Below are 16,535 nucleotides of genomic sequence, written 5' to 3' on the forward strand. Positions count from 1 at the left end.
CTATTCGGACCATTGGACTTGGGAACGAACATGTCCGGATAACAGATGCTCCGCTGCACTATGTCTTTGTTGGCTTTATTTTGATATCGGTATTTGTAATGACAGTTTTTGACACAATTGAAATCATCAGTAAGATTCATGGTAGCGTTAAATAATCAGACCAACCTTTAAAATGATTTTTAATTTGCAGAGATATATCAAGAATTATAACCGGATATTAACGCCATTATTCACTTTTAAGAATCTCCAGTTACATGTAATTCAAATTGAATCTTAATGGTTTCAAACTCTCCTGTCAAATCTGTTACATGTCTTTGATTGTGTGTATCTCCCCTTATTCAAAATAAAAGGCAGGGAAACTATTTAAGCGAATGATTTTTCTTCATTTTTACCGTTTGTTTCCTTCGAAGTCAAGTACTTGATGCAACATTATCACCAATTCAATCACAAATCCACTTCTTTTTAAAGTCAAGTGAGTATATCCCGAAACATACGCTTTTTTCTGCTAAAATTTCTTACATCTGTATACACGGAAGTATTTATCTCTATAAAGTACATGTCCATTGAATTATATATTCCTTTTTTATTCAAATGAATGTGGTCGCAGTTTTTGCTATTCGTCCTTGAAGTACCACTTGTTAATACAGTAAGTATTTATGTTATTGATAGAAAGTTGCTTTTAAGAGGACTCGATGTTCGTGGTCATTTTTATTCTGTATTGATCTATTTTAGAAGAAGTGTTTTGTAAAAAGGATTAGGAAAAAAATTAAATTTAAAAACTAACATTTTTGGAAATTTTCGTTCCTAAATATTAGTGCAAAGCTTATCATATCATAACTAAAAGTTTAAGGTAGATCTGATGGGAAACTTGTTGTCTACCCAGGGTCCTTAAGTTTGTATATTTATAATTAAGAATATAAGAACGGGCGTGTTTTACTACAAATTCAAGTACACTATATTGGATGTAAGTTCTGACTGTCATTTTAGACATTTTATTATAGTTGTGATTTAGAATAATGCAACCCATTTGTCATTTGTTAGATACATGTATTTAATCCTAAATTTGTAATTTTTAAATACCAATAACAAAAAACCGTTAAGTAAATGTCCTGATTTATAAGTAAAGCGGTCTTCAAGAAATTCAATGTAAGGGTCATGAAAAAATGGTAAGGTAAAGAAGTTTGATTTTGACCTACAATCTTTTTAAAACGCTGTAACACCAGATGTAAAAACAGTTATTTCATCTTGTAGTTTCATTCTATTTCATTATAAATAATCGTAATATGAGACTATTTTGTCAACAAGAAGCATGAAAAATACGTATTTCTTTTGACAATCATTTTGTGTATCAACGATATTAATCAAAGTACCGAAGAACTGACGGGAGTTAATTTTATCGGTGTTTATTTATTTTAAAAATCAATGATATGTTATTTTGCATGACAAGTACAGGTAGTTTCTAATCTGTATTTGAATTACGCACATTTTAATAATATGAATTTTCGGACTTTTTCGACACAAGAATGTTGATAAAACCCCATATATATCATGTTAAGTAATACTAGACTTTGACCCGTGCGTGCACGGGTTGACATTACATATCGGACATTTACGAAATAGGTACATCGACACACCGTATTATTGACATTTACATAACAAAGTTATAAGCCTACATGTACAATAATGCTATTAATTTCACTACACTTTCCTTAGTTTGAATAATCTGTGTCTCGGGAAGGCCCTCACCATAGTTGCAATGTAGAATGCCTCCCATATACCTGTATGTTGCAGAAAATTGCAAAATCGCTCCAGAACGATTTCGGAGAAAATGAATGAAGTTGCCTTGAAAAAAACCAAGTCAAATTCATCATAATAAACCATTTTATGAGACTGTAAATACCTTTCATCTAAAAATTTTAATCCATACAGTGGAAGAATTCAACACTTTTTTACCAACGTACACGTATTTTCTTTGCTACAGAGACAATACACGGAAAGCATTCTATCGTAAAAATGGGTCTGTAGGACATAATTCATTTTTACGATAAAACATATTCTATCTTCACTCTATTAAGAAACATTATGTGAATTTTTTTGCATGTTATCAAATATTTTTTGTCATCACGATAACAAAAGGAAGTACATGCAATTAGTTGAAATGTATATTTGTTATTTAATACTTTCTCTCATACGAAATCATTAATATATTATATATGAACAGAATATATAGCAAATTTCCCATGAAAATTTACCCGTATTTGTATTATCATATCTTGGTTTATTCATGCAAATATGATATTGTGGAAACAGAAACTAAAGATCCCGTTAGCGTGAATGTATTGCACAAGCGCAAGATTGTAAAATCCAAAAAATCCAGATGATTTCCGGGATTTTTTGAGGAATTTTCGTTGATTATTAATTAGCGAAGCTTAACTGGGAAAAAATAAAAACAAATTGGTAATCTTCAAGTACCAATGATATTTAAAATATGTAAAACAAAAGACAGTATTCTTCCGATTTATCGGTATTAAAGACTAAAAATTCGAGTCTATTATTTTAATATAGTAGTATAGATTTAAAGATAGAATAAATTCAATCAAACTATGTTTCAGTGATAGAAATATTTCTGGAAAATTTTTGGATCCAAGCAATATTGAACTCTCGTCTCGTTCAACCAAACGCTCGGCTATCGCCATTAATCCCCGACAAGCAAGAGGGACTCTCTGCTTGTCGGAGATTTACAGAGACAGCCGAGCGTCGAGTTGAACGAGACTATATTGAACTCTGGCGTAAGAATACATACAACTACAAAAAATATCTAAATTGTTAGTACCATTTAAAATCCGACTATTTTCAAGGTATTTATAAATATGTTTCCTTGAAAAATAATGCTTTAGCATACATTATTTCTTTATCAATTATTCTCAAGAACTAATTCTTGTCAGCGGTGATGATTCGTGCTTTGGTCCAAACACTGTTTCACTTTCGGTTTGTCAGAGTAACTGCATAGGAGAGTTGATTAAAATCAACTCCCAAAAATATAATGGTAGTACAGATGCACAAAAGAAATCGGATCATTAATAAAATGGTCAATCCTCTGATGTGCTTTCATTCAGGTGTTTCTCAAGTTCATAGAAAATATGTTATCACTTATCAGTACGAGTAATGACTCTGAATAACTTCCACGATACGTATTGTGAAACTATTTTTTTTTTATTAAAACTTCAAAATATTTGGTAATGATTAAAACCTACTCTGTCAAACATGCAATTTCTAATCAAAAATATCTTAATATGTAATCGATAGACTTGAAGAAAAGGCCTGATATTGTTATTATATATTTGTAACATTTTTCATCTTTTTTTCTACAACGATTTCGGTTAGGTTTTATGAGTCAAAAGTATGGGCGAGGATCGCTATTGTTTGAGTATTAGGGTTAGGGGTTATGATTTGGTTTAGGGACATAGCGTTTGGTTATGTCAATTTGTGAAATAATTATGTCGACCTGGTTGATCTCATATTTTTGTTGACTTGCCACTCATCTACGTGTTTCAAGATTCGATAATAAAAATAACATGGTCTCGCCTAATTGGTGCCATATAGTTAAGAGTGTCAATTTAGTAATAACCAATGGACTGAAGCAGAGAGAAAAAATACAATTTCCTATTTGAAAACTTGACTTACATGTAGCTAATATATTTGTGATATTAAAAAATTCAATTATCTTCCGGATTTTGGTATCAAAGAACAAGGAATCGAGTCGATGACTATTGTATAGCGGCGCTAAATTGCAAATATTTTGCCTAATGTTTAATTTGACATGCTTTCTGATAGAAAAAAAAAGTATATTTTAGAACATTTTGTGAATTATATACATTTTTCAGGGTATTTTGATGCTACAGTAACACTCGTCTATAGCGAACACGAGCAATAAGATGCGAACTACACAACATTTTTGTTATATCTCCTTTTCTCTTAATTGCACACAGAATGAAGTGTACATCAGCCAAAAGGGAGGTACTTTTTGCCAATGGAAGATGTCAAATGCTTAACATTGCGCTGGTTGTTATCTTTGTACTGAGTCTAAAACCAGTAGAGATTACGGGCGCATGTAATAACTACTGTAGCAAACAAACTGGGAAGAAAAACTACCAATGCACGGAAAAAAAATTAAACCGATACACCTCTTACACATCGTGCGGATTTCTCTGGCTAGGTAGATGCTCAAGACGGAGGTATGTTTACAAATAGTGTAGGTGTTGTCCCGTCTCCTTCTTTATTTAATAAAATAAAAACTTATTCTAATCTGTCCAACTTTCCACTCTTACATAATTTTGTTCTGTTTAAATTAAGAACGACGGGATAAAACAGTAATTTTGATTCGTTTATTCATACATATATTTAATATTCAAATCGTATCATATTTTGATTAGAAGTTGGTACTATCAAGCCTACAAATGCTGCATTACAACATGTTCGGGTACGTATCAGTATATCAATCTTAAAACTTCTCATTCTTATCATCATCCTCTACGGTATAAAAATGCAGTTATTAAATGTATTTTATGTATGTGCTCAGTGGACGGTGGTTGGAGCAGCTGGGGTAGTTGGTCCCTAACAACTGGGGCATGCTCGAGCACCTGTGGACAAGGGTCTCAGACGTACACTAGAACAAGAAGCTGCACGAATCCATCCCCTAAAAACGGGGGTAATAAATGTAATGGGAAAAGTACTGAGGTTAAAAGTAGCAGCTGTTTCATGTCTGAATGTACTGGTAAGCAACTAAATATTTTCACATCAGGAAAAGTAACATTAGTAAATGAAAAAATTTAAAATCAAATAATATCGAAAACAAAAATTTAAATCAGACCATTCCAAATCACATAAAAATTTCATATAAGATGTAAAGATATGCACGGTAAAAAAAAAAAACATACGACACCATGATCAAACAATGTCTGATTTTTCACACGGAGGCGCATCTTCTTCCTGGTCAAGATCAGAACTGAACATAATATGAACAGTGTGTTATACGCGTCATTGTCCGACTTCCATAAAATTAAAACTCATTTATACAGTGGACGGTGGTTGGAGCAGCTGGGGTAGTTGGTCCCTAACTAGGACATGTTCGAGCACCTGTGGACGAGGGTCTAAGACGTACACTGGAACAAGAAGCTGCACAAATCCATCCCCTAAAAACGGAGGGAAAAACTGCGATGGACCAAGTACCCAGAATAAAAATGACACCTGTTTTTCTTCCCATTGTCCAGGTTTTCATATACATAGTTTTCCAATTCACTCCCATAATACTGCATCGCATTGAAAGGAAAATTTACAGAAAACAACTGAATAAGATACAAAAAAGAAAAAAGAGCCTTAAGAACAGTCAATTTGCTTTTTATGTGATTTGAAAATATCTGCTATGATAATGATAAAGAGCACTATTAAACTCGCAACATTCATCATCAAGTGCAGTACTAGTATGTAGAAATGTTTATTCGGTTAACATTCTCACTTATGATCAAATTATGGTTATTTAGTGAACGGAGGTTGGGGCGGCTGGGGTAGTTGGTCCCTAACTACGACATGTTCGAGCACCTGTGGACAAGGGTCTAAGACGTACACAAGAACAAGACGCTGCACAAATCCATCCCCTAAATACGGGGGTACAGGCTGTAATGGGGAAAGTACTGACGTTAATACTAGCAGCTGTTTCGTCTCTGAATGTAGTGGTAAACATATAATTAAATTGTTCATTGTGTTAATCAAAATGCAATTTTAATAGGAAAAAAATAAAGAAATATAAGCAACTGAAACCAAAAAACCCATACTAATTAATATAAAATCCACAAATATAACTCTAAAAACAAAATATTGCAAATCATTTATTGAAATAACGCATAAGACATGCACAGTAACACGGATAAGAGAATATGATTATACAACTACTTTGTCTGAATTTTCACATCGAGACGAAACCCCTTTCTGGTAAAGATGAGAAATGTACACTAAGGTAACAGTGTATTAATGGACAGTGTGTAACATGTGCCATTTTCCTATTTTACATCAAACGTTTTTCATTATTCAGTAGACGGTGGTTGGAACAGCTGGGGTAGTTGGTCCCTAACTACGACATGTTCGAGCACCTGTGGACGAGGGTCTAAGACGTACACGAGAACAAGACGCTGCACAAATCCATCCCCTAAAAACGGAGGGAAAAACTGCAATGGACCAAGTACCCAGAATAAAAATGACACCTGTTTTTCTTCCCATTGTCCAGGTTTTCATATACATTGTTTTCCTATTTGCTCCCATAATATTTAAAGAAAAACCAACAAAACAACTGAATAAGATACAAAACCAAACAAAATAAACAGAAAGCATTAAGAAAAACCATTATACTTTTATGTGATTTAAAACTAGCTGCTATGATAATGATTAAAGCATTATTCAACTCACAACATTTACCATCAAGTGCATGATGTAGAACTGTTTATTTGGTTAACATTCTTACTTATGATCAAATTATGGTTATTTAGTGAACGGAGGCTGGGGCGGCTGGGGAAAATGGACTATGTCCACGACCTGTTCTAGTACATGTGGTCGAGGGTTTCGAACGTATGCAAGAACAAGACGCTGCACAAATCCATCCCCTAAAAACGAAGGAAAAGACTGCAGTGGACTAAGTACTCAGTATTACAATGCCAGCTGTTTAAATACATGTTCAGGTGTGCAAATATCTTTTCTGTATCTTATCTGTGAAAAAAAAAATTATTTTATCCATTATAATGCAAATAATAAATACATATACATACTTATTTAGAAGAGTAACAGCAATCGTTTGAATATATACATGTTTATCTATTTTTCATATTTTTCATGATAGTTTGCTATCTGATTTTATAATGTTTATATAAGAATAACAAAGCTATCATATTATGCACGAACATTTTAAATCTTATATTATTTCTCTGTCTATATCGCGGCTCCTTTTGTGTCAGATTTTAAAAAATAATATGTTTTTATATTTCTATATCCTGACATGATATAAATAGTGCCTGTTTGGGAGGGTAACAGTTGAAATTGACACCCCGAGGAAACCATTGTCAACCGACGCTAAGCGGAGGTTGACAATGGTTTTCAAGGGGTGTCAATTTCAACTGTTCTCCTCCCAAACAGGCACTATTTATTTTATTATACTGAATGTCTTAATATTAAAGAATTTTTTTACTGCTTTTATTTAGAAATGACGTGAATTCTACGCCGAACCGTACGCGCATAATTAACGCGGATGTAACAATTCGTTGTGTTTCCCGTTGTTAAGTGTGTTGCTAACGCTGAGGGTAATAGAACGGATTATCAACTGTTTCTTAACCAATCAGATTTCAGTATTTAACATGAAAGTATATTGAAATATATCATAACAAAGTATAGTATCAACACTTTCTATTAAAATTTTCTATTATATTAATTATGTAAAAGTTGATTGAACACCTCTTTATTACCTGAAATCTTCAATGAAAAAAATCAGGGTAGCAAGGAATACAATGTAACAAATTACCACCATTTAACTTTTGAATTTAGTTTTGATTTGACACACTTTGAGAAAACCTGCCCAGGAAGTAACTATATTTTGTTAACTGTAATTATAATTACTACATGTTGATATACCAATATGGTTTTTTTTTTCATTTAAATCTCAGTTTAATTTATTACTATTTGTTTTTTGTTCAGAGAGGAGTGGTTGGGGCAGCTGGGGTAGTTGGTCCCTATCCACGACTTGTTCCAGCACCTGTGGACAAGGGTCTCAGACGTATACTAGAACAAGGCGCTGTACAAATCCATCTCCTGAAAAAGGAGGGAAAGACTGCATTGGACAAAGTGCAGAATATAAAAATAACAGCTGTTTTATCACTCAGTGTCCAGGTATGTGTATGTTTAATTTTCTAATTCATTTGCTAAGTAGAAAATGGTTTTAGTAAGTGAACTTTCATATTAAAAGCCTTTTTTAAATAAAATGAAGTAATATCCGGTCAGTAATGAAAATTGTATTGTTGCAGGACATTCAAAATATAAAATCAGTTTAACATATTTTAAACTTTTTTGTCAAAGTTTAGACAACTATGGAAAAAGTCAACAAACAATATCAGACTTTAATTAAACTTTGTTTTGTTTTTAAAATCTCAGCGTTAATTAATATCTAATTTTTATTATCTCATAACTCAAACATAAGACCATCAAGTTATTTCTGCATTTCACTGTAAGTATTCTCATTGCATTGTATATTATACGTTTTATTTGTTTAAATTCTCAGTCTTAATCTAATTTGTTTGTTTAGTAAATTACGCATGGGACATGTGGGGTAGTTGGTTCTTGTCCAGGACCTGCACTAGTACGTGCGGCCAAGGGTATCGGACGTACACGAGATCGCGACGCTGTACGAATCAATCCACTGAAAACGAGGAAATAGATTGCGATGGACAAAGTACAGAATATAGAAATGACACCTGTTTCCTTACTCATTGTCCAGGTGAGTGTTCAAATGTTACATTTTCTTGTTCTGTGTTTCATTATTAGAGTTCTTTATCAAAAGGGGAAAGTAATTTTTCACCATATATATATATATATATATATATATATATATATATATATATATATATATATATATATAAGCAAGCTTATATAAATAGAATAGACTTTTCAGAACAAATATAATACATGTAGCAAATCATGAATAGTGTAGCAAATTAAAGCATGCTTTTGTAAGTGTTTCCTTAGCTTTTGACCTGAGACACTATTCCGGAACTTGCCTTGCTAGGAAATAGAACTCCGATTAGCATAGCGTGTGGAATAGAAAAACATATACTGCTTATTTAATAATAATCGTGATTTCGCAATTTTGTTTGTTTTTTAAGCAAATGAAGGTTGGAACAGCTGGGATAGTTGGACCCTGTACACGGCTTGCACCAGTGAGTGTGGTCAAGGGTCGCAGATGTACAAGAGAACAAGACGTTGTATGAATCCTGAAAATGGAGAAATGGACTGCAATGGACTGAGCACCGATTATAAAAATGACAGCTGTTTTATCACTCAATGTCAAGGTATTTATATACATGTACTAGTACTTATTCTTCTTGACCATAATTTGGACAAAATTACAAAATTGTAAACAAAAAGCATTAAAAACCAACAACATTTTTTTAATTGTGAAATTTAGAAGATGATACATTACAATAAGCAAAATGTAATTTAAAAACAAAATAAAGCAAGCATAGAAAGAAATAAAGCACAACAGAATAAAAATAAACATTCGCGAAACCATATGCAAACAAAAGAAAGAAAAACATTCAACAATGGACATGAAGGACAGAAGGCAAAGGTAGGCTTTGATATTTTTTTCATTAGAGTTGATGTAATGGTTATGCATCTCGCCAAGTATGGATGAGAGCAATATTTTATTATATATATATATATATATATATATATATATATATATATATATATATATATATATATATATATATATATATATATATATATATATATATTGTCAATATCAGTTCAAAAATAAGTTCATTAATCTGAATTTTAACTAAGATCTTATATTTACAAATAGTGATTTGAGTCATCTGGGGTTGATGGTTTGTGCCAATAGATGATTTCTCCAAGACATATGGACCAGCAACTCAGATGTACACGAGAAATAGATACTACGCAAGTCTATTCTCTAAACAGAGGGCTGATTTGATCAAAGTTTAAGAATGATTTGATGACACTTCAGCATACATTTATTTTCCAGTTTCGTTTCTTGATAACAATTCAACATGAAAAAGATATGATAGAACTTAAATATTTGAAAAGGATATTCATAAACAAATGCAAAATATCTAATGGTATATTGTTTGTAGTATATTTGGCGCCGTTTGAATTTGACACAATGCACCGTATACATGTTACTTTGACTTGAACTTGATAGGGCGACAATTTAGTATTATTAAAATTGGTATGTGTTTGACTTCTTTCTATAAATTCCACAATGAATTATATTACTGTTATCTAACAAAATTATCCAAAAATGTGTTTAAAAAAATTAAACTATAAAATTTGCTTTCATGCACGGCAATACTTATGCTGAAGGAACGTTTGCAAATAGAAACATCATGTCACAAAAAAGTATACACTGGACTTCTTGCTGTTCTGTAATTGACTTTCTCGACTTGCAATGATGCATATATACATGTACATGTATCTATGGTATTTTCATGCATACAATCATACGCAGATGTTACAAGATAAAAACAGTACACCTGATTCTCATCAACCTACATTCACAAATATGTATATCTGTGTAACTGTTCCACACTTTAGGTTTGGATAAAAAAAAATCTGCTTTCATTTTACGCTTCATCCCAACTGAAATGTTTGTTATAACTCATTTGTTTAGATTTTGTATCTTGTATTTTGTACCAAATTTTGTACTTGTTCTTCTATTGCTTTTTAGCTTTTATTACTTTTTAGTATGTGATTGTGTTTGTTTAAAAGAAAGAAAGTCAAATAAAATTTTGTTGTTTTATTGTGTAGTGTCAAATTTAAGATTATTATTATTCAATTTTTATCGTATCGATGTGCAATATTACGCCCTTTCTAGTCCATTTTCGCTGACATCAATGCCCTCATCTGTGACGTCACGTTTCTCCTCCTCCTCCTGCTCTTCCAGATCTCTTCTGGTCTTACGTTTTATACATTTCTTGAATCCGTGCCCTTTGTACCCTTTCTTACACTTACAGGTGTTTCCATTGAAGACTGCGTTCTTAGCACATCTTTCTGCAAAAAAAAAATAAATAAATAAAAGCATTATAATTATGTTATAATTATAAATTGTGATAAAAGCCCTGATTTAACAGAAAGAGGAGTTTGCACTAGGTATTTAGACTTTCGAATGATGCAAATTATAAATGTCACATGCTATCTTTATTGTCAAGAACAACTGTAGGATGCTAACGGAGTTTGATATTAACGTAAATAACAAAATAACTAGGTTTCAGACATTTAAATCATGGATTGATTTCCTGAATATATCTCTTTCTTTATTCAATGTTAATTCTGCCTTCCTGAAGGATACGAGAGGATTAATTAGACACATTCTTGATTAACTTACTTCTGCATCCGTAGATCACCGTCAAGTATTTGAAAGTCCCCTTACAAGGGTCGCCATAGACTTTGTTACTAGCTCTCAGTCGACAAGTTTGCTTTCCCTCACAGCTCTTTTTCGCTATCTTATTGGCATTCTTGGCCTTGCATTTTGTGGTTTTGATAGGCTTGCCCTTTGCGCATATTCGTTTGTTTCTACGACCGTATAGAGAGTAGAACACCCTGATGACTCTGCCCTTACTACACCTCAGGGTCAGGCTTTCATGTTCACAAACCTGTCCTCTTCCAACTTTTAACCCTGTCAAGAAAAACACTTATTAAGGGACCATATAGCGAAATTCTCATGAAACTGTGATTGCTGGTGAAAGTTTACGTAGGTTTTTCCTAAATAGTATTTATAATATTGAAAAAAATAATTATAAAATAAAAATGATATTATTAATTGATATTATTAATTTGGGTATTTACATAGAATTGTTCTGACGCACTGTTTCTTTCCTTTAGTGAATCGATATCCCCGACGACATCGACATTTTCCCCTGACGCACACGGCATTCTTTACACATTTCTTACTGCATTTCTTTGCTGTAAAATTAAGTCTTTATTGAACTAATGTGAAAACTTCATGCAAAGGCTGGATTTACGTACTAATAACTTTAAAACCGTCTATTAAATTGAGATCAAATATACTGAAAGGACCATTAATTCTGTTGAATAATTCTCTTCTAATTTTTCTTTTGTAGATTTCGATCTAAAATTAGAACAGATTTTTAGGCGCCGATTTTACAAATCTGATAATGTAATTGGCAGATATCTGGCAATGACTGTTGCTGAATTTACCACTTGCAGGCATTCCTGACAAACAACAATACATAGATCCACAAACAATATATATAATATGTAAAAAAAAAAAAAATTGTATCTGTTTGCATGTCTTACACCACAGAAGCAATGTTTGGCTTTCGCAGTTTTGGTGCAATCACGCACTGAAAAGATAATTATTTGTTTTTTCTTCAAAATCGAGCTGGTTACTTCACCCAGACTTCTTTTAGAGTTTGGGTCTATTCTAACATAAAAATCAATCCTTTGAATTTCCATTTTCATTAAGTCCATTTTCAGTTTTTGTCTTTGGAATTCTCAAGAAATAAGATAAAATTATTTGTCGAGACATTACAACAACGTCAACAATCGGGTAAAAAATCGTGGTCTGCATGGTCTGCGTGGTCACAGCGTCCATTTATTTACAAGATATCAATGAACACTGGTTTCACTCACTCTCTCCAACATTCGTTTTCCCATCTTTGTCTCTTTTTGCATTATATTAGGTTCAACGTTATGTCCTTTGATTGATTTGTCCTTCTTGCAAGACCGTCTCTTGACTGTTCCTGTGACGGTGGGTAAAGTGGAACAACTTGGTTATTTTACCTTTTCCCTGCATCATGGTCAGGTTTTTATTTTCACACACACTGTGTCCTTGCTAACTTTTATTTTCGATTAAGAAAAGGAGTCAAGGGAAGTGTTATATGAGGAACATATAGCACAATGCTGGTTGACCACATTTTTTTTTCATCAACAATATTTTATACTCATAACAGTTTGGGTATAATAATACTTAGTTTTATAACATATGATCAACCGATTGGCTTTTCAAGTTTAAGTTCATTTATTTATCCAGCTACATAATTTATTAATTATAGTATTTACGTGGGTTATTCCTTCTGACGCATTGTTTCTTTCCTCGGTTCCATCGATATCCACGACGACAGCGACATATACCGGAAACACATCGTGCATTCTTTCCACACCTACGCTTCTTGCTGCATATCCTCCACCTTCGCACACATCTACGTTTCGATGAGCTCCATCTATGGCCCTTCTTACAGCGACATCTCCCATCGACACACTCGGCATTCCTCACACATTTCCTGCTGCATTTCTTTACTGCGGTATGAAATTAATTTTTCAATTTAAAAAAAAACAACAAAAAATGTCACTTTACTCATAGGGGAAAGCAAAAGAGAAATAATATTTTGATAAAAGGCTATGGATAGTGAATATGTCCACTACTATCATAAACGTCGCATGGTGTTTGATAAGTCATCTGGATGAAAGCGAGGCTAAAACGTAATGCTCGAGTATGATTTACTTTCTATAGCATGATTGTCAACGAAAGAGTGTCAATATATTGAAACTATCAAATAAGTTGCTGAATTTTAAATTCATTTCAAGACTACAACGTCTAAATACAAATGGTATATCCAAAAAGACATTTTGCCTAAACATGAACTAACCCTTGCGACAAGCGTAAACAACATTAATAGAACTGGTAGATCTTCGACACCGACTTGCAGACCAGACCCAGCATCCTCTTTTTCCGTTACATGACTTCCGGATTTTACCACGTGATCTTCCTGACCAACATTTATACCTAGATCCTGGACATCTCCAGTCATTTAGTTTGTACGTAATGTAAAATAATTGTATCTGCCTGCCTGTCCCACACCACAAACGCAGGTTTCTGTTTTCACATGCAAAAGAACGCTGAAGCCCTGCGGAATTGAGTACCATAGAGACAATCTTTGAATAACCCAACCAGCGCCATAATCATTAGTTTCGATATACCACTTTAAAAGTCTATAATCAATTAAACGAACGTTTCTTTTGGTTAAAGTATCTTAATCATGTACTTTACAGTATCTTCAAATAGATCAAATTACCTTTTTGTGACCTTTTCGTTATTTCTTCATTGACATCTCTTGCTGCAAAAAAGAAAAGTTCTGTGAAAAAATTTGCTTGGTACGGTAACCACTAAACATATTCAGCAGAAGTTCTCAAGGCGACATATGTAGCATCACAGAATAAATCAAATTTCAACATTCCATTTCTCACCCGGAAGTTGGACTGGTTTCCCCTGCTCCTCCTTCTCCTCCAAAACTTCATCCTCTGCACCAGAAAAAAATGAAGAAATAATTATGATATTTCAAAACCAAACTTCTTTGTTAATCTGTTGGTATCGTTACACCGTGCTAATATTGCTAAGAACAAGTCACGTGGAATCTTTATAAAACCTTTCACATACCTTGTGCAGACCTTGCTGTCAGGACGTCCTCGTCCTCAGTGTCTCTAGCTACAGTTAAAACAAGAAGTAAGTAAAATGAGTAATGATAAAGTAACAAAAGCATTATAAGAGACAAAACTTGGCTACAGTAAAACAAGTAGTAAAATGAGTAATGATAAAATAACAAAAGCATGCATTATAAAAGACAAAACTTGGAACAGCGTGAAAGATACCTGGTAGTTGAACAGGTTTTTCTTCTCCGTCATCTGAGACCTGGGCCGGGAGCTGGACAGGTTTTCCTTCCCCCGTGTCCGAGACCACAGCAGCCTGTCCCACTTCCTCTTCCTGTAGGGAATCTGAAAACGTCAAGTTTTCAATTCAATGTCTAATAAAACATACATATGCTAACGAACGTTCTTTGGTTTAATTCGTCAAGTCTTACAATGGGCTGAGACCAAAATCACAGCTAGGACAAAGAAGAACCTCATCTTTCTCGTTGGCGGGGTTGTGGGTATCAGATGTGTGGTGTTTAAGCCTCTATATATATGGTTTGTTGAGACTTCAAGGAGAGATTTATGCTAGATACCCATCAGTACAATAGCCTCTCTAGGGGAAGCAGCTGGGTTAGAGAGAGGCGTGCGATGTTTGGATTTCTGTGTAAAAGTCATGGATTTAGATTTACAGCAAAGAATAGTTTGCCAAGCAAACACAAAATACATGCGCACATGAAGGCCTCAAAATTGCAACAATTTATTTAATAGTACGCAAAATAACACAAACAGCATATTGGGAAAATCAAACAGCTATGATAGTCTTTCTCTCTTTTTTTTTACATAAAAACTGTAGATAATGCTGATTATTTGGGTGGTTGGTAGCAATTAATGCATGTGAAATTTTACTTTTTCAACTATTTTCGGATGTTTATATTGTTGTCGAGCTTCAGGAGTTTGAGAAAAGGATATCTGCATGCAATAGAACATCACTTTTAGCACTATAGTTCAAAAGATCTTCTAAGTGTTCCGCTCTGATTGGTCTGTGGGTATGTTTAATCAGAATAACTCAGAAATAGAGTTAGTTTATCAGAAGACGTTTAAAGGTTTTCCATCTATAATCCTATGTTGAATTTACACCTCATTGCCCATTTATGAGACCCTGGTCATAGTTTAAACAAACAGGATGTTTGCATAGATTCCAATCTATGCTACAAAGAGAAGCTCCACTATAAAAAAAAATATAGCATTTCTGGTACATTTGCTCTTTACAAAACATTATTTTAAGACATTCAAATTTGTATTTATTTATTTTATTTCATAAATTGACATCTTTTCAAGAAAGCGTGGCAGCTCAGTTTCACCCAGTTTGAAGTTTCACCCAAATGCTTATTGAGCAAGTCCGGTTGAATATGGTGCAGTCGTTCTGGAGAAGAATCCGAATGTGTGCAAAGTTTATAGACGGGCAAACGAACAGACGCCGTACATAACACTTCACATCAGTCTTCAAATGAGTTAACCTAGACACATTTACTTATTTCGCTGCCACATCGTAAATTTTGGATTAACTGGGTGGATGTTAATTTTGTAAATTTTGTGTTAACATCAAACTTTTAAATTCAAAATTTACGATGTGACATTTACAAATGTGCGGTTTGGTATTAGATACAATAACTAAATTATCAAAAATGGCTGAAAATAGGCAACGAGATTGACTTTGAACGTACCCTACGCGAGGTTGTCAAAAAATAACGCATTTAACCTTCAAATTTTTTTTAAGAAAATGGCCAAAGTTGTAATTTCATTGTTTGGTTTTTTTATTGTTTGGTTGCAGGACACACGATGCATGTTGAAAAAAAAATAAACTTGTGACAGAAAATGTGAATTGAAGTGTCTTTCCTTACAATTCGTTGCTATCTTGATTCTCAATCGCTTTGCCTTGAACACATGGATTTAAACTGGTACATTACATCTTTATTTCAAGTTGTTTATTTCTAATAACAATAAATAAACTTCCCTTGGAATATTTCAAAACTATTACGCAATATAACGAATGTTCTAGAGAGAGCACATTTTTGGAGTGATAGGGTGCAATTACTTCTGTGATTTTTCGTATTTCTATGATTGCTCTTCCAGCTAAACAGTTTGGTCCTAAGCATGAATAATGTGCAAATAAAAAATTGAATGTGGTTTTTTAAACTTGGGATTATGGTGGCATAGTTCTGCCACCACTTGTCAGATATCCATGTCGACTTGTCAGATCTTGATGTCGACTTGTCAGATAATTATGTCGACTTGTCACTTATTCTCGTGTTGGAATAAGTCAACACTAAAAC

The 16,535-nt window shown here is 33.3% G+C and overlaps 2 protein-coding genes across 6 annotated transcripts; one reads left to right on the top strand and one right to left on the bottom strand.

Moving 5' to 3' along the window:
- Positions 1-508: 508 nt before the first annotated feature.
- Positions 509-10,492, top strand: LOC117688977 (coadhesin-like). 3 transcript variants are annotated; one of them, XM_066086696.1, is made up of 12 exons: positions 509-646; positions 3,990-4,235; positions 4,434-4,480; positions 4,580-4,774; positions 5,079-5,270; positions 5,541-5,732; positions 6,089-6,280; positions 6,540-6,728; positions 7,735-7,926; positions 8,339-8,530; positions 8,916-9,101; positions 9,617-10,492. In XM_066086696.1, exons 2-12 carry the CDS (start codon positions 3,991-3,993, stop codon positions 9,622-9,624), a joined length of 1,830 nt encoding a protein of 609 aa, XP_065942768.1. In that variant the 5' UTR covers positions 509-646; position 3,990; the 3' UTR covers positions 9,625-10,492. The 3 variants fall into 3 exon arrangements, with proteins under 3 accessions (XP_065942768.1, XP_065942767.1, XP_065942769.1); XM_066086695.1 differs by lacking the exon at positions 9,617-10,492 and having other exon boundaries at positions 8,916-9,430; XM_066086697.1 differs by lacking the exons at positions 4,580-4,774; positions 9,617-10,492 and having other exon boundaries at positions 8,916-9,432.
- A 63-nt stretch (positions 10,493-10,555) lies between these two features.
- Positions 10,556-14,793, bottom strand: LOC105336849 (uncharacterized). Of its 3 annotated transcripts, XM_011441702.4 has the most exons (10): positions 14,652-14,793; positions 14,443-14,565; positions 14,231-14,278; positions 14,041-14,094; positions 13,869-13,910; positions 13,443-13,700; positions 12,856-13,092; positions 11,620-11,736; positions 11,159-11,449; positions 10,556-10,824 (listed from the first exon to the last, which is right to left on the bottom strand). In XM_011441702.4, the coding sequence occupies exons 1-10, from the start codon at positions 14,695-14,697 to the stop codon at positions 10,634-10,636; spliced, it is 1,407 nt and encodes a 468-aa protein (XP_011440004.3). In that variant the 5' UTR covers positions 14,698-14,793; the 3' UTR covers positions 10,556-10,633. The 3 variants fall into 3 exon arrangements, with proteins under 3 accessions (XP_011440004.3, XP_011440784.3, XP_011441541.3); XM_011442482.4 differs by lacking the exon at positions 13,443-13,700; XM_011443239.4 differs by lacking the exons at positions 12,856-13,092; positions 13,443-13,700.
- Between the last annotated feature and the right edge of the window lie 1,742 nt (positions 14,794-16,535).

Source organism: Magallana gigas, chromosome 6 (genome assembly GCF_963853765.1).
Source record: "Magallana gigas chromosome 6, xbMagGiga1.1, whole genome shotgun sequence".
Classification (NCBI taxonomy): Eukaryota; Metazoa; Mollusca; class Bivalvia; order Ostreida; family Ostreidae; genus Magallana; species Magallana gigas.

Excerpts from the sequence above, each read along its gene's own strand:
- LOC117688977 (XM_066086695.1), top strand. The coding sequence starts at position 3,991 with ATGAAGTGTACATCAGCCAAAAGGGAGGTACTTTTTGCCAATGGAAGA. Across the intron at positions 6,729-7,734 it reads CTGTTTAAATACATGTTCAG|AGAGGAGTGGTTGGGGCAGC; the intron begins GTGTGCAAATAT and ends TTTTTTGTTCAG. Across the intron at positions 8,531-8,915 it reads TTTCCTTACTCATTGTCCAG|CAAATGAAGGTTGGAACAGC; the intron begins GTGAGTGTTCAA and ends TTGTTTTTTAAG.
- LOC105336849 (XM_011441702.4), bottom strand. The coding sequence starts at position 14,697 with ATGAGGTTCTTCTTTGTCCTAGCTGTGATTTTGGTCTCAGCCCATT. Across the intron at positions 11,450-11,619 it reads GTGCGTCAGAACAATTCTAT|GGTTAAAAGTTGGAAGAGGA; the intron begins GTAAATACCCAA and ends TTTTCTTGACAG. Across the intron at positions 10,825-11,158 it reads GGTGATCTACGGATGCAGAA|AAAGATGTGCTAAGAACGCA; the intron begins GTAAGTTAATCA and ends TTTTTTTTGCAG.